The sequence below is a fragment of the Euprymna scolopes genome, chromosome 2 (genome assembly GCF_053919585.1).
Source record: "Euprymna scolopes isolate OS-2025 chromosome 2, ASM5391958v1, whole genome shotgun sequence".
Taxonomy (NCBI): Eukaryota; Metazoa; Mollusca; class Cephalopoda; order Sepiida; family Sepiolidae; genus Euprymna; species Euprymna scolopes.
This window is the reverse complement of record NC_136483.1, coordinates 145433567-145456201: the sequence shown is the minus strand read 5'-3', so window position 1 is coordinate 145456201 and position 22635 is coordinate 145433567. Positions and strand designations below refer to the sequence as shown.

Below are 22635 nucleotides of genomic sequence, written 5' to 3'. Positions count from 1 at the left end.
GCTTTTCAACCGATAGAACACCAAGGTTTTCAGATCAGTCTCTCGGTAGAAGCCATGCGAACGCACCATGGCCAATAATGTCAAACATTTTTAAACTAAGGCGAATGTTACTTTGATTTCTGTCCGTCTGCATCACTCATTTCAGTAAGTTAGAAAGTTAAGAAGTAAACAATTAGCTAAGATAACATTAATTTGTCTCTCTCTCTCCTGAGTGGATTCTCTTCAAATAAAACCTTGAATAAAATTCACCGAACGTCTTCCCGTGTCCCTCTTCATTGATGAGCACAAGCTTGTTTCCATGCTCACCACTAGACGAAACGTCGACGAAGAAAATAATCGACCATAAAAGGAGACACCATATAAACACTACGACATAAAGAACTTTTTATTTTCTTATTGAAAACGTAACAATTTGTTTGCATTGAATCTTAAAAACGACACTTTTTTTATTTTATAGGGAAATATCTCTGCGACAATGCTCAGTGGAGCGCCTATCATGAAAATAGCACTAGACTAGAGAAAGACAAACAAAGTCATTTCTGTAGGAAAGAGTCCACACCATAAACTTACCGGAATGTATTCTGGTTTGACTTGATAGTCGCTGTGCCTCTGTCCAAGTTCGGTGAGAATGAGAGCGGACTTGTCCGGCCGGTCGAGTCGGCCGATGCATTTCTCTACAGTCGCCATCACACGAAGAGCATGGGAACGCAAGATGGCGCTACTCTCCATATCCTTGTTACTTAAACCACGGAAAGGCATGAAAGAATTTTGGACGTCTGGATGGGAATCGAAGAGCCTGTCGGGGGGAAAAAAAGAAAGAAAACGACACAAGAGTTAGAACGAACGAAGGTTTCACGTAAATCTAGTTCGCGAATTGAGATCAATTATTTATGTTGTTAAAAGGTTTATAGTGGTTGCAAATAATACCTGCACTCATCCCAATAGAGGTTAGTGTTGTGGCGATTAATCGAAATCAGAATTCGGAATCGAAAAGTCGCAATTATTTTTTTTTGTAGGAGGAAGGAATCGGTATCGGACAAATTTAAGACAAATTTCTTATTTTTTTCAGTTTTTGTTTGTTTAAAACTTAATTTTCTATTGCTGATACTGATGATAAAAGGATAAATATTTAATTTTAAACTACTAGTAAAATTAAAAATTAAAATGTAGAGATTATAAATAAAAACAGCACTTGAAAATATGTACATATATATATATATATATATATATATATATATATATATAAGACAAAGAAAATTAAAACTGTAAGTTGAACTTTAAAATCAAAATTTATTGCTCGACTGAATACTAAAAAAAAAAACAACAACAAAAAAACAATTTACAAAGTTCTTATTCCGTGGAGTTTCAAAGAATCTCATCAGAGGACATAAAGGAATCAGCAAATTATATTTGTAGCAATGCTAGAATTTGCTAATTAAATCATTAAATGAAACCGCAATTTATTGTAGTTATAAATTGCCAAATGAAGAGTGAAAAAATGTTGAATGCGTATATATATATATATATATATATATATATATATATATATATATATATATATGTATTTGCATATCCAACATTTTTTTCACATTGAGGAAGATTGAAGGATCGGTCGAAAATTATGTGCTTTTGAAGGAAACATTCTTGTTTTTTTCAAAAGACGTTTTGTATTCCTACACGTCAACACACGGGAAATAAATACAGAAAAGATATAAACATTCATATATTTTCCGTATTCATTTTTTATTCATACATATTTAAATATATATATATATATATATATATATATATATATATATATATATAAAAACAAACCACATATAATATTTCAGCTTGCATGAAAATCCTCTCAAGTTGATCCAAAATGCAAATAAATATAAAAATAAATCAATAAATATAATATATATATATATATATATATATATATATATATATATATATATATACACATACATATATATATATACACACATGATGATTGCTTCATCTTTGCAAATGATTGCCGTCATGCCCAACAAAACCCCCACCACTAACCCCATCCGTCAGTTCATCTTACATGGCTACGAAGGTGGCTCTTCAAATCAGCAGCCGACTTACAGGGCCTGAAGCAAAGATGACACAATATATGATTGTGTTGTTTTTTGTCTTCATGTTTTGATGTTTCCAATCACAATCCTTGAACGCCAGAAAAATCCACCCAATATATATATATATATATATATATATATATATATATATATATATATATATATATATATATATATATATATATATATTGTATAGATTATTGTATTTTCATTGATACATTGTAGTTACTTTTAGCCTTCAAAAATTATGTTTGGTCTTTTTCAAGGAGTAACGCATGGACTAACTAAGGGAGAAACAAGCATAATAATAATAATAATAATGATAATAATAATAATAATAATAATAATAATAATAATAATAATAATAATAATAATAATAATAAAAAGATAACGCAAATAAATGCGTTTTTAGAATATAAATTATTAATTAATTTCCAAGGAAATTTTCTCTTCGAAAAACTATCTCCCATATTTTTTGCCATCTTAGATTATTCTATTTTTAACACGTTACGCCTCTTTTGTTCCGGTGTAAGTATCTTAACACGGCAGACCGGAAGTTGGCATTTGTAGAACCATTCGAAACGGTTTAAGTGCAACAGAGTTTTTTTTTTGTGTCGCAAAGGTCAGTGGAATTTCTGTAGTGGCTTTTTTAAGGGGTGCTTCAAGTGGTTAAACTTGAGAGGGTCAGAAGAGGTCAAGAAATCAGAGATGTCATATGCAACGAGGTCTATATCTATCTATCTATCTATCTATCTATCTATCTATCTATCTATCTATACAATATAAAATTGAGTTATTTGTAGCATTATATATATCTATGTGTGTGTGTGTGTATGTGCATATGTATATACGTAGATTACTGTTTTAAAATTTATAAAATAAATAAAAATATTATGTACGCCCAAATAAAATATGACCGATTTTCTAAGTGAAACGATATTCGAGGAGAAGACGCTATCTAACCGTATTTATCGTTAACAAAATCAACAAAAATAAAAGTTTATAAACGATAAAAATGAACAGTAAAAATTATCTAGGAGTTCATAGCCTAACAGGTAACGCGCCGGATAGTTATACACATGGTCCGGAGTTCGATTCCTAGATACAGTCAACTCCGCTGAAGCTGGTGTAATGGTTATCGTATTTGCCTCGCTATCTTTAGGTTCTGGTTTCGATCTCAGCTCGAGTATTTTTTTTCTACAAGAAGTAAAATTTCAGAAAAAAAAAAACATAATAATCACATGCGCATGTCTCAGTTTCATTCCATTTTTTTTTTACTTCATTTTTTGTTTTAAAGACATTTAACGTTACGTTTAATACCTTCGGTATTTTTGTTTATAATCAATAAGAATTCTGCATTAATTCAAATATAATATTTATGCCTATTTTACGCACGAGCAACACCGGACCGCCTGCTAGTATATCTATATATCTATAAAAGTGAGAATGTGTGTGTGTGTGCAAACTTCTAAACCTATATACTTAACAAATATTTGATCTACAGAATGTAAATTTGGTATATCGAGTATTCAGACATGTGGAAAACTTTTTAATATAAAAAGAAAGAAAAAAGGGGGCTGCTAAGGGGTAAAAATTGAACAATTGATACGTGCAAGTCACCGGAATTTTTATGCTTGCTAACTATTACACGAATGCGCATGCGTGAATAGTTCACATTACAGATTACTTATGTTCAAAATAAGTGGTTTTAATACATCTTTTATAGATCGTCTCCCATTGGTGCAATGTTTATCGTACTTGATTCGTTGTCTTTAGGTTTTGGTTTCGATCTCAGCTCGATTTTTTTTTACTTACACGAAATGATCTGTTTAGAAAAATATAATACTAGCATGCACATATCTCAGTTTCTTTCCGGCTTTTTTTTTACTTGTTACATATAACAATCAGTAGCTGATTGGATCTGATAATAAATGCAAAATCTGCATAAATTAAATATCATATTTATACATATTTTACCACCGGGCTACGCCGAGCGGCCTGCTAGTATATATATATATATATATATATATATATATATATATATATATATATATATATATATATATATATATATATATATGCGTGTGTGTGACTCTTTCTCTCTCCCTCTCTCTCTCTCTATCTATCTTTCTGTTTATCTATATCTCCTTTTATATATATATATATATATATATATATATATATATATATATATATATATATAAAAATAAAAGTTACAATAATTTTACTAAAGTAATCGAAATGGTAAACTTAAAATATATTATAAATATTAAAGAGTTAATATTTACAAGTAAAATAAACTCAGCCAGATATAAAATGCTCAATAAAACCGAAAAGGAAATAGAGCTTATAATATGAACAAATGATTAATAAAATATGTTAAAAGACATCTTGAAAAAGATCCTGCATTTTGCTAATTCCTGCCCTCTGATGAGAAGGAGAGTATTTCTTCGAAACTCCGCGGATTAAGGACTATCCACTTATCTTGTGCTTCCTTTTTTTAAAATTAAATATGTTTTTAACTCTTTTTCAAGATGTCTTTTAACATATTTTATTAATCATTTGTTTATATATATATATATATATATATATATATATATATATATATATATATATATATATATAAAAGGAGATATAGATAAACAGAAAGATAGATAGAGAGAGTGAGAGAGAGAGAGAGAGAGAGGGAGAGAGAAAGAGTCACACACACGCATATATATATATATATATATATATATATATATATATATATATATATATATATATATATATATATATATATATACATTTAGGCTCCTTCAATCTTTGACAGACTATGGATACCCACTGTAGAGATGCCTGCAAACTGAAGTTTTTGTGGCAGGAGGTGTGCAATCTCCAACCACACCTCTCCTAAGTCGACATTGTTATATACCAGTGGCAAGTGGAGTGTATGTTCAGGACGACTGGAAACAAATGCCGAGATAAGCGGGGAGCATATACAGCGCCTAGAATTCCCAAATGGTTACCCATCTGGTACTAACTAGGCTCAACGTTACTTAATTTCGGTAATCTGACGAGAACCGGTGTGTCAACGCGATTATGCCGTACATAAAATATGTATCACACACGCGCGCGCTCACACACACACACACACATATAGACATTACTTTTGATAAGCAGTTTCATCTATAAATATAAAAACGAAAATGTATGTATGTGTGTTCGCTTTTTCTGTATGTCTACTAAAGGCTTTTTTCAGAGAAGCGGTCGGTCGGTTCACAACTTTTTAAAACTTTTTATATCACATATAAATCGTAATATCTCAGAGTTAACAACGGAGATCGCCTGTCTATTTAATTTGCTCGACTTCGGGAAGATAAATATTCAACATTTGTCACTCGCCGCATGTGGGTTAGTCTTTTTCCTATAACATCTTGGGAAAATAAAAATAAAAAGCGTTCCCGCAGTAAATGAAATACCATCCCGCAGTCAAACTTGACCTCATTAAGTCATTAAAATGTGCACCTGCCAAATCCAAGTAATTAAATAAATTCAAACGTATTTCCGTTAGCATCTCGCGGTGGCGCAATGGTTAACGTTGCGCGTTTTTTTTCACACTTTAATTTACAACTTTGTCTTAAGGGTTCGGGTTCGATCCTCATACTTATCTATCAAAACATTTTTTTTTATTTTAACCCCTCCCCCGGAGTTTTGATTTACCCAAAACCACACACACCTCCAAACACGCGGGAAACGCCGGGTACCCATCAGTAGTCTATATATATAAAAGCGAAAATGTATGTATGTATGTGTGTATGTTTGTGTGTCTGCTAAAAACTTTCGCCAGACACAACAAAAATTCACAAACTCGGTATTATATTGAGGCTCCATCCTTTCCTAAAAAAATATCGAAAAATTGGCCAAGAACGTTCATTTTTTCACCCCGAAATTGACAATTTGCAACGGGGGGGGGGGGATCAACAACAACGGCCATCTCGACCGGTTCTACGCATGCGTCAGATGACGTCATGACCTTATTTACTTTAAATAGTTGAAAACTGAACGAATTTCATGTATGTCGTATTAGGTCGGTTGATTAGCGCGTTGGGTCATTATCTAAATGTTTTGGGTTCGAATCGTGGTGTGAGATGTTTTTTTTCTCGATTTTTTAAATTTAAATATTGAACCAGTGTTATTTAAGCTATTTTTCATGTAACGTTCGGTACCCACCGATTTTTAAAATTTTAATATCGAAAGAGGCTTATTTAAGCCATTTTTCACGTGTTCGTTTTTCTGTTTCTGTTTTGATCGTTCGTTTGACGTACGTAAGTTTTTTTGTGTTTTTTTTCCGCTTAAGTGTTAACGTTGTTTTATTTTTTTGCTTCGCTTACAACAAACAAACCTACGTCGTCGTCGTCGTCGTCATCGTAACGCTCGACGACTTCCGGCCGCACACCTGTCAATTTGGTTCTTACTGAAATAAATTCAAACATCTTTCACTAACTCATTCTGGCTGGCCGATTTTATTTTCAAACTTCGCCTCAGGGCTTCGGATTCGATCCAACCTCCCCCTCCCGGTTTCTTTTTTATTTAACACCAAACACATCTACAAACACCCGGGCAACGCCGGGTACCCCCGCTAGTCTTTAATAAAAAATAAACGAGTATAGTTTCATTTCACGCATACTTTTTCTTTCGCCTAAGAAATGAAAATAGGTATTTAATCAAAGCTTGTCACACTTATAACAAGACATCAAAAGGCGGGAGAATGTATGAAGCATCTTATCTTATGTATATTTCGATGATGTTGTCATCTTGATTTCATGTGTGCATAAACGTTTCTTTTTTCATTCTTTCCTTCTCTCTTTCCCTACCTCTCTTCTCTTATCTCTACTCATTTCATTTCTCTTTCTCATTTCCCTTTCTCTCTTATCATTTCTCTCTCACACCATTTTTTATTTTTATTTATTTATTTTTATTTGCAAAGGAATCACTACTTATCAAGGCGCGAAGGGCACTCGAGGATAACAGTTAATGAATGTAAGGTGGTAGTGTAGTAATCGTTAATGGTGTAAGTTAGGTAGAATTCGATTATTTAAAGGGATGAATCAACAAGAACTTGTTTACATTGGACTTGAAGGCTACAATATTGTAGGTGGCCGGGGAGCAGGCCAGTGGAACAGTGTTCTACAGTTCTCGGAAAGAAGCTTTGTTGATGGAATCTGTGTTAAGATTTAGGCACACATAGAGAGTGGGGGAAATCATATATAGTGGTTTTAGCTAGTCGAGTGTTATTTGTCAAAGTCCGGTAGGGGGCCATTGATTGGAGCTCAGACGAACACTTGCCATGAAAATAATGATAGACCAGAGACAGGCTCTCTTACTTATTTACATCATTCCATTCCTCCTAACCTTCATTTATCATCCATCCTTTACTAATGTCCCTTGCCGTACATTTTGCCGTCTAAAACACGTAATAACAGATAACATTTGTACACGGTCAAAAGCAAGATAACGACAAAAGCGAAAACAGAGATGTATTCATAATTAAAACAAGTGTAAATATATTGTTTTAAAAAGTTATATAAACACGAACGATTTTACAGTGGTACAATTTTTTAAATTGTTATTTTACCCCCAAACAAGGCACTGTGCCACTTGAACGTAAAGGGCTACTATTTGGGACCAAGTCTATAGAGGCACTACGAAGAGAGTTGGACAGCGAGATGTCTGTTCACATTACACTTGAATTGCATTTCAATACAGTCAGCGAAACAGGTACTCGGGAAGGAATTCTAAAGTCTAGCAGTTCGAGGAAAGAAACCAATAGGGTAAAAGGCTCTCCAACATTTAGGGATCTGTACATTGTAGGAGTGGGGTTTTATTGCTTACTGAATTAGTCGGGGCTATTTACGTCGAGTGGGTACAAATGTTTCGAGTTCGTCTGAGCATATTTTATTAAAATATTTGTAAAACAGGCACAGGGAATTATACAATAATAATAAAAACAACACTGGCGGTATCTATGGAAATTCCATGGTTGTGCCGACTATCTGTTATATATATATATATATATATATATATATATATATATATATATATATATATATATGTACTAGCATGCGTGCCCGGCGTTGCCCGGGTGTTTGCTTGTGTATGCTGAGCAAAAAAAAAAAAAGAAAAAAAAAGAATGGTAAACTTTTAACTTTGACCCCTACTATGACCCCTTAAACTTTATTGTTTTGGGCTCAAATCAAGTTATTAAGTTAGATCCATGTCCAATGAACCTGTATCTAAAATTTCAAGTGTGTAGACCGAAAATTGTCGGAGGAGTTTGGTAGAGTTCTCGAAGGTCAAATCGTTGAACTTTGAGCCCTTAACAGCCAAATTTCTAGCCGACAACCGATCACATCAATTTTCCCAAATCTCAGTACCCTGTATATCAAATTTCGAGTCGATATCTTCCTAGAAAGAATTCTAAACAGAAATCATGGGATGAAAATCTAAAACATTTTGGCATTGGATTTTCGGCGATCTAATTCTTTTTAATAGGAGGTGGAATTGCCTTAGAGTATTTTTATACATCGTTTTATTAGAATGCTGAGAAGGTCACTCGTTACTAGTGAAATAATTCAAATCTTGATTTGAATAATGGCAGCACGACTAAACATTAAAAATGATTATAAAACTCTACCCGAAGTATAAAAATTACAACAACTAGAACCGTCGAGTTTGCCTATAGTCTACTCATTTTTTCATAGCAAGTGCTCGACTGAGCTTCAATCTACGACCGCACCGCAAAACATTCACAACGAACACTTTTCTATCTACAACCACTGTTAACAATTACCCCATCTCTCTATCTGCGTCCAAATGTAAACGTAAATTCCATGAACAAAGTTTCATTCCTAGAACTATTCGCCTGTGGAACTCTGTTCCGCTGATCTACTTTCCAACAGACTACAACATGGTCATCTTCAAGTACATTGTAAACAGGTTCCTGGTGTGCCTTAAATAATCAAACTTGACCAATTTTCACCACTACCAATCACTGCGCTGTTGTCTTGTTAACCATCTGACACTTATTGATCTTTATCCTCGAGTGGCCTTCAGACCCCAATAAGTCGAGACAGTCTTGTAAAAAAGAAAAACAAAAAACAACTAAGTGAGTTACGTTTACTTGAATTAGAGAGACCGTTGAAGCCAATAGAATTGTTTCTAATACTGGAAGATGGATCACTCCCACTATCATCACGAGGCTAGATGCTTCTGCGATTAGATCTCACCAAACGGATAGATCAGGAAAAAGTTTATGGAATTTCCCCTCCCCCTCACCTTCCTCGCGTTCACCTAAACCAAATATATCTGGACTTTTTATGGAGACATATAAACGCCATGATTTCTACTATAAAACCTAAAACAATCTTCGAATTAAAGGCGATAATTGAATGGGAATACGCGCAAATACCCGGGGAATTGCTTCTTATTTGATGCTATTCTATGATTTCACGCTGTCAGAAGTGGTTGAACCAAAAACAAAAAACAAAAAACAAAAACGGAAGCCATTTTGAGAACAATACAGATGTTCGTAAGTTAAAATACATTTTGAAAGTTTAAATTGTTTTAACAAATATCTACTTTACGATAATTCAAAATTCAAAGTGTTTCTATATATACATCGTTTATATATATATATATATATATATATATATATATATATATATATATATATATATATATATATATATAAAGGTTGACCCACTAAAAAGTAGCCCAATTTCTTTAATCTTTCTGGCATCAATTTGTTTTCAGATTAAGCGGCCCACTTAAAAGTAGCCCCATCTCTCTAATCTTTCTCTGAACGACCAACTGATGCCACAAGACAAAATGCAATTCTTTTTCGATAAGATGGCGCTACATGCCATACGTCTCACAGATCACTGACACGTTTGCGGAAGAGTAAACAACAAGCAAAAGTTTATGGCCACCACGTTCCCCGGACTTGTCATCATGTGATTTTTATCTTTTGGAGACTTTAAAACAAAAAGTTTATGCAAATAATCCTCACAATCTAGACACACTAAAGCGAAGATCTACAGGCAGTACCCGCAAACATTGTTAAACGTGCTCAGAAATGCATAGATGTCAACGGGAAGCACTTCCAGCAACTTTTAATAACACTACCGGTAATTTAAACAATAAAAGAACGTTCCTCCTCTCTACTACATTTTCTGGGCTACCATTAAGTGGGCCACCCTATATATAAGGTTTTATTTTATTTTATATTAGATCCTACCAGGATAGAAATATTCTCAATATTGGGGATATAAACTCATAATTTATTTAAAACGCATAAATAAAATTCTCTACCGAACTTTTTTATTTGTTATTTTAACATACGTAAAAGATTTGTAAATGTTATAAACAAATTGTTTCCACCCATTAAAACTATGTGGTTCGGTAGGAGTATTTAATTCTAATGTGTTTTATATAAATTATGTGTTGTTGTGTCTTAGTTTACGGGTTCTTGAGAGTTATGCACTTTTACCCAACCAACAGATTAACAAGTCTCTCTCTCTCTCTCTCTCTCTCTCTCTCACACACACACACACACACACACACACACACACACACACACACACACACACACACACACAGCCAAACAAACAAACAAACAAACAAACAAACAAACAAGCAACAACAAAGTTTAAAATACTTGTGGCAATGTTTGGCAGTGTTCAACGCACAAAACCAACACCAAGATAAAAAAAAAACAAAAAACAAACAAAACAAACAAACAAACAAACAAACAAATAAACAAAAAAACTATCACCAGGACTGTTTATTCTACATCTGCCGGACATAAAACCAGGGGACAAAGAATATATCAAATAAAATCTCGGATAAGAAGGATCCCTGTGGATTTCTAAGGCAACGGCAATTGGAGATTTCTTCCGAGAAGCGTTTCTATGGGAACGATTTAAATGATGGTCGATGTCATGTTGATTCTCTGTTGCCAATACAGATTCAAACTGGCTATGATGTGTTGAGTAGAAAATACAGCCACAAAAAAGATTTTGTGTTTTTAATTTTATAAAATATGTGTTTTGTTCAATAGAAGAATTCATGACTGGAAGATTATCTGAATTAATGTCACATCGAATCCGAAAGAAACGGTCATTAGGCGAAACATGTTACGTCGAGACTGGGATATCAGGTTTAAACGTTCTTTAATAGTTTTCCGGTGTTTGAAGTTGGATTCAAACCTCTACGCAAATTGTAAACGTACAGTCCATATGTACAGGGTGTTTCAGACATCTTTAGCGCATTTCAAATCCTTATATCTGCAGAATTATGAATAGTAGTAAGACGAAACTGGTATCATCATGAAGGCGAAATTCGGTAATATATAGCTAAGCAGATAACACATAGGACAATAAAATTACAAATGAATCGCACTGAACATCAATTTATTATAAACCGTTTGAAAATAGGCAAATGAGACATTCAAACGGGTGTCATTGGCTGTTTTGTCCCTACTCTATCTCCCCCCCTATCTCTCTCTCTCTCTCTCTCTCTCTCTCTCTCTCTCTCTCTCTATATATATATATATATATATATATATATATATTCATTTATTTATTATTTACATTTTTTTTATTTTTTATTATTTCTTTACATATTTATGTGTGTATATATGTGTATTTGTCTTGCTAGGTTTATGACATGCATATGCATATTTATGTGGAAGTCTTACTATCCACTCTTCCCCTTACGTCGTCTTCTTTCGTTGACATCTTATTTAAAACGCTCGTAAACTTGGTATATTGTGATCACCCCTCCCCTTTTCTTATAGTAATGTAATCTAACTGTACTGACTCCTTCTGTCTTCCTTACGTCTTTTAGTTCTCTTTTTCTTTCTTTTTCTTTTCTTCTTTCTCCTTTTTTTCTTCTTTTTAGCTGTCACTTCCTTTAACTTTTTAACTCTTTCTACCCTTCTCTTATATCTTATTAAACTTTGTCATCCCATTTTCCCACATCACCTTCTATTTTTAAGTCTAAAATGTCACTTAATATCACTCCTCCCACTTCAAGTTAGCGATTTAATATTTTATTTTTATAAATAATAAAAATATGTTTCACTTTTTCATTTAAGAACCAGATGCTTTGAATAGCAGATAAACTTTATTTCTGTCGCCCGACGAGAAACTTTTGTTTTTTTAATAAACCAATTGTTCCGAAACATTAGCATGTTCAGTGAAGCAAGTATGTAATATTCGTCTATATAAATAAAAATATTATATATATATATATATATACATATATATATACACACACATATATATATACATATATATACATATATACATATACATATATATACATATATATGCATATATACATATATATATGCATATATATACACATATATATATATATATATACATATATATATAGTCATCCACATACAATACTGTTTCGCTGTTTCACAGCTCATCAGTGCGGCTAGACAGGCAACTACCTCAAGCCAGGATTGAAACCCGACCGTTTATACGGCAGTCAAGGCTTCTAACCATTACGCTATTGGCGGCTGCTTGAACGAGTAGTGAGTTTAACGATGTTTTGATATCGTCCGAAATACATATATATATATATAATGAATTGACAGAAAAGAATAGACATTAAGATAAATATTATTCCCAAGATTAATATATGCTTATTTATATTTACATATAAGAATAGTGCTAAAATAACTTAAAGCATTTCATTAAAATTGCATCTAACAATATTGGAGCATGCCACGAACCAAAGGAGCATCAGACCTATCAGAATTTCTGCGAGGACGAATCGTGGGTCAACATGAAGATGGTCTTAGTCAACGCAAAATAGCAGCAAATCTTTCAATACCTCTTTCTACTGTTAATTGAGTGATTATACAATTAACAAGAGAGGATTAAGAATGCACAAAACCTCATCCAGGTCGATCCACGCCCATCTGAAAGAACCTTGCATTTCGTGAAAAGAAATGTTGAAGAGGGCCCTTGGTGCAAAGCCTCTGACATTCCAACAGAACTGCTTCGAGGTATCTTCAAAAGCTGATCTACTCTGATGAAGCTGCGAGGAGGAAATCTCTTTTTCGTCCTGCTAATCTCAAGCGCAGAAAAGATTGGATTCGTGAGATGGTGGAGAGACCTATAACCTTTTGCACCCATGTCATATTCCCTGATGAGTCATGATTTTCATTATTTCCTGACAGTGGAAGGATATTATGAGTACGGAGGCTTCCCCAGCAAGAGTTTGACTTAAAAAGACTGCAGCCAACGCTGGCACATGGAAGTTTCTCTGTTATGGTATGGGGTGTAATTTGGAGTGATAGTTGCTCAGACCTAGTAGGGGTGCAAAGAAACTCTGCTAAATATGTTTCAATATTCTTAAGTGGTAAAATGGACCAAGTTAACTCCCTATTTACTATTATTAGCTACTAGAGCGACACAACATTGGTTGAGCCAAAATGAGATTAATAAACTTCTATGGTAAAGTCAGTCCCCGGATAGGGACCAATTAAAAATCTTTGGAGCATATTAGAACCTTCGCAAAAATAAAAGGAAGCCACCTTCTAAGATTGAACTTTTAACATTATTGCGTCAGACATGGCATGAAATTCCTCAAGATGATATTCATCAACTGATCAATGCCATGCCTAGAAATTTCCTAGCATAAAAAGCAACAAAGGGAATGTCAACCAAGTATTAATTATTAAATTTGTGACCATTTATTTTTGATTTTGTTCTATAAATTGTGTTTATTTCAATAAACTGTTTTTATAGGTATCTATTCTTTTCTGTAAGGTCTGTGTATACAGAATGAGCCAAAAGTAAGTGGACAATAACCCCCCCCCCATTTATTTAGAGATCACGTATACGTACAAATATATGCAATATATTTAATAGTTTCTGTATGCCTGGTTAGCGCCCGTGAGTCATATATATTAGTTTCCGCACTATATATATATATATATATATATATATATATATATATATATATATATATATATATATATATATATATATATATATATATATACTTGAAAGGTTTCGACCTCATGATCTCTTGACTCAAAAGAGTCAATGAGATCGAAACCCTCACACCGTCAATAGACGAGAAAGAGAGAGAGAGAGAGAGAGAAAGAAAGAGAGAGAGAGAGAGAGAGAGAAAGAGAGAGAGAGAGAGGGGATGGGGATGGGGGATGGGAATTGCAATCATCCACACCAAAATAGATGTCTTAATCTTCAGAATCGATCGCCTTTATGTCTTAAGCAGTCCCGATGGAGGTCGATCCCAGTAACCCCCGACCGTGCGCGTTCACCATAAATCTCTCTCCTACTCTCGCCTCACACGAACACTACCCCATCTGACTGGACCTGAACGAACAAGCGACCTGATCGTTCCCGCGCACTGAATCAATATTGACCAAATATAAAGAATCAGAAACACTGAAGCAGATCCAAGAAGTGCTTTCATTCCCGAGAGAAGCACAAACAACACGACGAGCGGTGTCTGTGCACATACGCCCGCGTACGTGAGTGCGGCTAATAGAATAGGAAATTCGAATGGAAACATGAAAGTTGCAATCGGACGAGGTCACTTCCGCATTTTAGATGGACGTGATGAAAATGGCATAAAATGGCGACATTTACTTATATGGCTTCTTCAATTATCGACTGCTTTCGACATTATACTATTTTCGCTAATTTCTTTCTCTCCTGCCTCTTTTGTTCTTCCTCTCTCTCTCTCTCTCTCACTCGGTGTGTATATATATATATATATATATATATATATATATATATATATATATATATATATATGACTACTTCATTTAATCACATAAATTAATATACGAAGATATAATTTTATGCGTAAATTTTCAATATGTACTTCAACAGTGCTCAATACATAGGTAGAGCTAGGTAGTAAGTTATGAAAATATATATGGCCAGAATGAAACGTGGAATATTCTGTGTAGCTTAAATTCCATGTATATTTTCATAACTTACTATATATACATATATATATATATACATACATATATATATATATGTATATATATGTATATATATACATATATATACATACATATATATAAGTATATATAGGTACATATATACATATATATATACCTATAAATACATACATATATATATATACACACACATATATATATGTATATATGTACATATGCACACATATATATATGTATATATATATTTGGTAAAACTGGTAATTAGTTAAAACCTGAAGAGAGTGCTCAATACTATTGCAGAGCAAATATGTGTTTTATTTTTTATTACCGTTTTATCTGTTTGGTTATATATGTTTCGGATGTTGGACCATGTTTACGATTCAAAAGCCTCATCAGACCTTACAGAAATGGCTGTTAGTATTTGGAAGAAGTGTTTTAGAAGAAATACGAGAAAAAGAAAAAATGGGGGGGGGGTAGGAAATAATAAGGTTGGAGAGAGACGGGTATCGACAATATTTCAGTTTTGAAGGTTAAAATATATTAGATTTATTGTGTGTGTGGGGGTAGCAGATGCAGGTAGGCGTGGGTGGAGATATATGGATATAGGGAGGTGGAGGTGGAGAGAGGGTGGTAAAGAAAAAGAGGGGGGGGGGGTAAAGAGAGGAGGAGGGGAGGAGTTTCAATTTTTAGGTTTTAAATTTTGGCTGCTTTTTGCTTGTACAGCCAGGTATATTAAGTAGATGAGAGAGAGAGAGAGAGAGAGAGAGAGAGAGAGAGGGAGAGAAAAAGGGAGGGAGAATGAGAGTCGTGTGTATATACATGAATGTATATTGGTATATCTATATCTATGTGCACATGTATGTGTTTGCGTCCATCTGGGTTTTAATGTTTGTATATATGTGTGTATCTATGGGTATGCATGGCTGAACTATGTATACAGGTATAGCTATATCTGAGTTTATATGCATATATGTGTTTGTGTGTATGCATATGCCTGTATCCACAATACATTTAACACTGAAAATAAAGTTAAACATAACCATTGCCCAAAGCACCGTGTTAGTAGCCCACCCCATATATATATATATATATATATATATATATATATATATATATATATATGCACTTAACCATGCGTCTACCTAACCTCGCATTATTAACTACACCCATGTATTTATTTATTATTATTTATTTATCCTAACTTTACTTTATTTACTTGGTATAAATATTCACTTGTCTGTATATATATATATATATATATATATATATATATATATGTATATATATATATGTCGGTGTATTTATATTTTTATAAATATGTATATTTATGTAAATATATATACGTGTATATAGGTACATGTGTGTGCATATATGTATGTATGTATATGTACATCTACTTTTTACTGGAGATCTATATCTCCACCTATATGTATATATGTAGGTATATATATATGTATATGTGTCTATGTGTATATGTGAGTATGTACATGTGTATAGGAGTTGTGTGTATATGTGCGTATGTCTGCATATAGATGCAGGTATGTCTACATATTCATGGTTTATATATATGTGTATGTGCTTATGTGTTTGTATATGGTATATAGAAATGTACATATGTATGTATATGTATGTATACGGATTTTCGCGTGCGTTAGCGTATGTATTAATCCTTAGCTACATAAAAACAACTCATTGGCAACTGAAATGAACAAATCGACTTATAGCGACTGCGAAAATTTTAAATGAAACTTTGTACTTGTTAAACGCATGACACCTACAAAAACCCTTTATCTCTCTCTTCCTCTCTCTCTCCCTCTCTCTCTTTCATCTACTTCATATACCTGCTTGTACAAGCAAAAAGCAGTCAAAATTTAAAACTTAAAAATCGAAACTCCTCCCTTCTCCTCTTCTTACCCCCTTTCTTTTTTCTTTACCATCCTCTCTCCACCTCCCCTCCCTATATCCATATATACCCACCCACGCCTACCTGAATCTGCTACCCCCCACACACAATAAAATCTAATATATTTTAACCTTCAAAACTGAAATATTGTCGATACCCGTCTCCCTCCTCCTTATTATCTCCTAACCCCTTTTTTCTCGCATTTCTTCTAAAACACTTCTTCCAAATACTAACAACCATTTCTGTAAGGTCTGACGAGGCTGTTGAATCGTAAACATGGTCAACATCCGAAACATATGTAACAAAACAGATAAAACGGTAATAAAAAATAAAACACACACACACACACACACGCACATATATATATATATATGGTTGTGTGTGTATGTGTGTAGTATAATAATAGTATATTTATAAACAATGATAAACTAGCTGTATACACCCGGCGTTGGCCAGTTGAAACATATTGCGGAACTGAGAGATTTATCGCATACTATTTAAGATACACCGAATGTCCTAACTTGCTACAAAAAGTCACCACATGTTGGATTTTAGGGAAGCATAAAACACATCTATGTTGGTTTATGAAAATCAAACGCGAAGTAACTCTCACAACTTAAAAGGGGAAATAACTCTCATAGCTTAAATAAATACGCTTATTTCCAGTTTTAAATGTAACTGTTGTCAGCTATGAATGATTGAAAATGAATTAAATTAAATATAATGATATCGTGAGTTTTATGTTCGCGCTGGGCGTCCATACGGAGGAAATATGCCGCAGGCTCCTATAAGGATATTGGAGATAAACTGTAACAACCGGACATATTCTGACATTACATTAGCCAGATTACTTAGATAAATATTTTTACAGTTTTAACAAAAGGGCTACAATAATATTGGCCAGTTTCCATTAATGCTGAACGTCCGTGAATGCCCAGCAGCAATATATACATGAAAGAGGCCGCTGTTGTATTTCCACAGGTCTCACTAGTATATATTAATAGCATATATATATATATATATATATATATATATATATATATATATATATATATATATATATTGGCAAGACATCCCAAAGATTGGAAATGAGAATATCCCAACACATCCCTCGGGATATTCGATTACACCAGGTTTCGAGAACATCCGGGCACTCCCAAGCTCATGAGTCCGCCATCGGTAATCACCTGATTAGTATAAATAGGTGTTCTGACCAATATTCCGATGGTTGGTTTTCTGTTTTATACAGTGCTAGGTCGAACTATCATCTCAATATCATTGAGGCGTTAGTCATTAATAACTCTCGACCTAGCCTGTGTAGACAAAAGATTTTGAAACATCAGTTGGAAATATTTACTGATTTAAAACCACCTGAACAGTGAGAATTATATATATATATATATATATATATATATATATATATATATATATATATATATATATATATATATATATATATATATATATATATATTCTCTCACTGGTTTTCCAACTGAAAACAATTTCCCTCTTTCCTCATTCGATTCTTAGCTTTTAATTTATCATTCTGACGTTTCCTCTTAGAGGGTCAGACGATAAGGCCTTAAGGAAAATTTTAACAATTCCACCTGCCCGTTTTTTTTTTGTTTCTTTGATCTTTTTATTTTCCATAAATTAAATTATGTTCCCTCTGAAATTTCTCCTTCCATTTTGCTGTACCAAGAATTTACTTATATATATATATATATATATATATATATATATATATATATATATATATATATATATATATATATATATATATAGTATAGTTGTTTGAAGCGATTTCCATTAAAAAAGATTTATTCAAATAAACATTTTTGATACATATGTGCATACATGTTCCAGCTGTGACTCTATTCCGTAGAGCTTAATAAATATACTAAACAGACAAATCGAGATTTCTGCCAATCTTTAACTGGTACAAAATACATCAACGCATTTTAATATTCGACGTAGACTAAGTAATCAGTGTAGCTAGATGATGAGTGTAGATAATTAGTTCCTAACTTTGATTTTTCTGTTGCTGGTGACATCTTATATGGCTCATTAGACCCTCAAGAGACTTGAATGTCAGACAACATTGCTGGCAGGTTAGTCTTCCGGTAGCAGCTTATTTTTTCTGAGTGCCGAGTGAGTCCATTAGCTGACCTGTAGAGATTGCAGACAGGGTCAAGTTGTATAATTTACTAGCTGGACGCCCGGCGTTGCCCGGTCGTATAATACGCTTAAACATGATATTTTAATTTATGTAGATTGCGTATGTATTATTATAGAATCGATTAACTATTGATCATTATATATTACGAGGAATAATTTGCCTGGTGAAATAATTCGCAAATAAATAAATAAAATAAAATTAAATTAAAAAAAATTAAATTAAAAAATAAATAAAAATAATAATAAAGATATTGTTGCTCATCAAATTCCGTCTGTGTTTGTTTACAATGTTATGTCAGCTGATTTTGAGGCTTGACGATGAAAGCCCTGCAAAAATCACTTCTGATTAATGATTAGTTTTAAAATATGCAAACGATTAAATGATTTGCATCGATTTTAAACGGTACCATTTCTTCTATCGTAAATTGACCTCATTAATAAGAAAAAAGAAAAAGAAAAACTCGAGCTTGAACAGGGGATCATTCGATCTGTAGTTGAATGATTTACTACTAAACTATATCTCCTGATGACAATAAATCTTTTTTTTTTTTTTAAAAGAAATTTGCTGAGATTTTTTTTATTTTCCCAGGCCGGTGTAGCGTAAAATATTCCCCTATCAAAATTGTTCTTTTTTTTATCTGTAAGAGAGAAAGACTATTTTTAAAATCGGATTTTTTTCGATTTTCGAAAATGATTTACTGAGATTTTATGATTGCACTTGGCCGGTATAACGTAAAATATTCTCCTTTAAAAAGTCTTCTTTTTTTTTTTTTATCTATAAGAGAGAAATACTATTTTAAAGGTCGGATTTTTTTCGATTTTCGATACTTATCGGATGAATTTCTGAAAAAAAAAAAAAACATATCTAAGAACACTGCCAGACATATAAATTACCTTTGTGTGAAATTTGCAAAAGATAGGCTTAGCCGTTTCGAAACCCATGAGGAAGGAACACACACACACACACACACACACACACACACACACACACACACACACACACACACACACACACACACACAAAGTGACTTTTATATAATAGTAGAAGTAGATAGAGATAAAAATGACCAGTGTTTCTCAACATTTGTATTCTTGCTAAAACTTTAAAATAAATTACGATAGTGGAACGTCTATTGAATCGGACAAAAAGCTACTCGGTCAAATTTACTTGGGTTAAGTTTAAGGTTAGGGTTATGTTAGGGTGAGGGTTATGTTAAGGTTAGGGTTATGTTAGGGTTAGCGTTATGTTAGGGTTAGGGTTATGTTAGGGTTAGGGCTAGAGTTAGTTTAAGGTTACTTTAGAGTTAGGGTAAAAACAATTTGGTTGTTGTTTGGTTGAAAAGTTGGACCCGTATCTAAATGACGGAGAACGTTCCAAAATCAACGCCTTTTACTTTTTATTCCGCCCGAATGGATCAGAACAGATTGCAAATTACATTGCTATGATGGAACTTCTGCATTACCTGACCTGAAAGTTTCATCTCTCTGTTGCAGACATTGACGATATGAGACTCTAAGAAAACAATCCTTGTTTTAAAGATGTGCGTCAGAAGCAGAGATGCGCCATTGAATTTCTGGCTAAAGTGCATTGAAAATATTGGTGACTATGTAGAAAAACAAATCCTAGAACACAAAAGGTCGCTTGTTTTCATGATACCTCTTTCGTCTTCGTAGCTCTTGAACATTTTGAGTTAAAAAGATAGGTTTTACTTTTAGGACGGCCTTCGTATGACAAAGTGCTCTCTGGACGCCCATGTACTGCCACCATTCATCGGTGGCAAAAGTGCATTGGGAATGATGAGTAAAAAATAGGAGGCTTTACTTTTGGAACAACCTTCATACGTATCACAAGAGAATTTCACACAAATGCACTTCATGGGTCTTGCAGTGTTCTTAGAACGGTTCTTTACTGGAATGTCTCCGATAAGTATCGATAATCAATAATCGAAAAATCCTATTACAAAAGGAACTGTCCCATTTTGACTGAAATTAACATCGCAAGTGCATTTCAGAAATTTTATCACCGCACAAGCAGAAGAGTCAAGCGTTTAAAATCAATAGTAAGTTTTTGGATATGAAAAAAGAGCGTTCGAAATGAATATTTCTGTTTAGGACACAACTGAACAATGATACTTGACCTTTGCATTTTCAATTAAATTCAAACCATTATGTAAAACTAATTTTTTAATATCAACAGTAGGTTATCTATAGTGCAACGAAAACTGCGATGTATTATGGACTAAGTCACTGTGAGAAGCATGTGAAGCTTCCTCCCAAGCACCACGATGGGTCCCCGACTAGAGTAGGCAATGAACCGATTTGATTGAAAAATAGGCGATGTAACCAATTTCGATGACAATAAAATTATTGGAATATATATATATATATATATATATATATATATATATATATATATATAAAATAAAAATTACATTTTTTTTGTTTTCAAGTAAGATCTTTGACTTACTTGTTGTTTCATCAAATACTTTTGCATGCAAAATCCGATCCCGCATTTTGCTAATTCCTACCCTCTGATGAGAAGGAAAGTATTTCTTCGAATCTCCGCGGATTAAGGACTATCCACTTATCTAGTGTTTCCTTTTCAGATTAAATATGTTTTTAACTCCTTTCAAAGTATTTTTAACATGTTTTATTAACTGTTTGCTCTTATATATATATATATATATATATATATATATAAAGCTGAACGTTTGTGTGTGTGTATGTGTGTGTATGTGTGTGTCTGGTCACGATTAGGCTCCTATATGGTTGACTATTTTAAAAAAACTGATTACATATAATGATAGAAGTTGTATCGAGGATCAGGAATGGGTATGTTTGATCTGGCAGAACGGTGGTTCATAAAAATTGTAGGGTCTGCGTTCGTGCCTGGCCCCCAAAGTATGGAAATAAAAAATGAAAAAAAAAAAAAACCGTTTACAAGTGTTTTAGATATAGATGTACATAAGAATACTTTGATAAGTATGTTTCAACTTAAATAGGGATGGTATAATAAAATTGTGGGGTCTGCGTTCGCGCCTGCGTCTGTACCCCATGTAAATATGGGACAAACTTTAACAAATACTTTTCATATCTATTTGCGTAAGTATACTTTGATAATTATGTTTCAGTTTAAAGAAATATGGTATAATAAAACCATTGGGTGTTCGTTCGCGTCTGAACTCCATACAATGTAAATATGTCACAAAGTTTAACAAGGTTTTTTAAAAGGGGCGAGGGTTCACAATAACACCTTAACTTTAATCTTAATTCACGTTAGCTTTTATTTATTTTTTTGAGTTGAATCATATTGTGTCGAATAAATTCACCTCATAAATTCACGTTCTTATTAAAGTGAAAGCCCCCCCCAAAGAGTCGGAACTTTAGACAATTCTCGACACAAATTTTGCGTTCAATACTGTAAAACTGAAACGAAGCTGTTCTACTTGAAAAGAGCGCCATTT

At 33.2% G+C, this 22635-nt stretch overlaps 1 protein-coding gene and 1 pseudogene across 1 annotated transcript in view; both read right to left on the bottom strand.

The window, feature by feature from the left end:
- The window catches only part of LOC145297026 (globin C, coelomic-like), a 273226-nt gene that overhangs the window by 5411 nt on the left and 245180 nt on the right, over nt 1-22635 (bottom strand). The window contains exon 2 of the mRNA XM_080143250.1: nt 571-796. Within this exon, the coding sequence (XP_079999376.1) occupies nt 571-796 (226 nt within the window). The remainder of the gene's footprint in view (nt 1-570; nt 797-22635) is intronic.
- On the bottom strand, nt 5063-5179 carry LOC145241838 (5S ribosomal RNA; annotated as a pseudogene).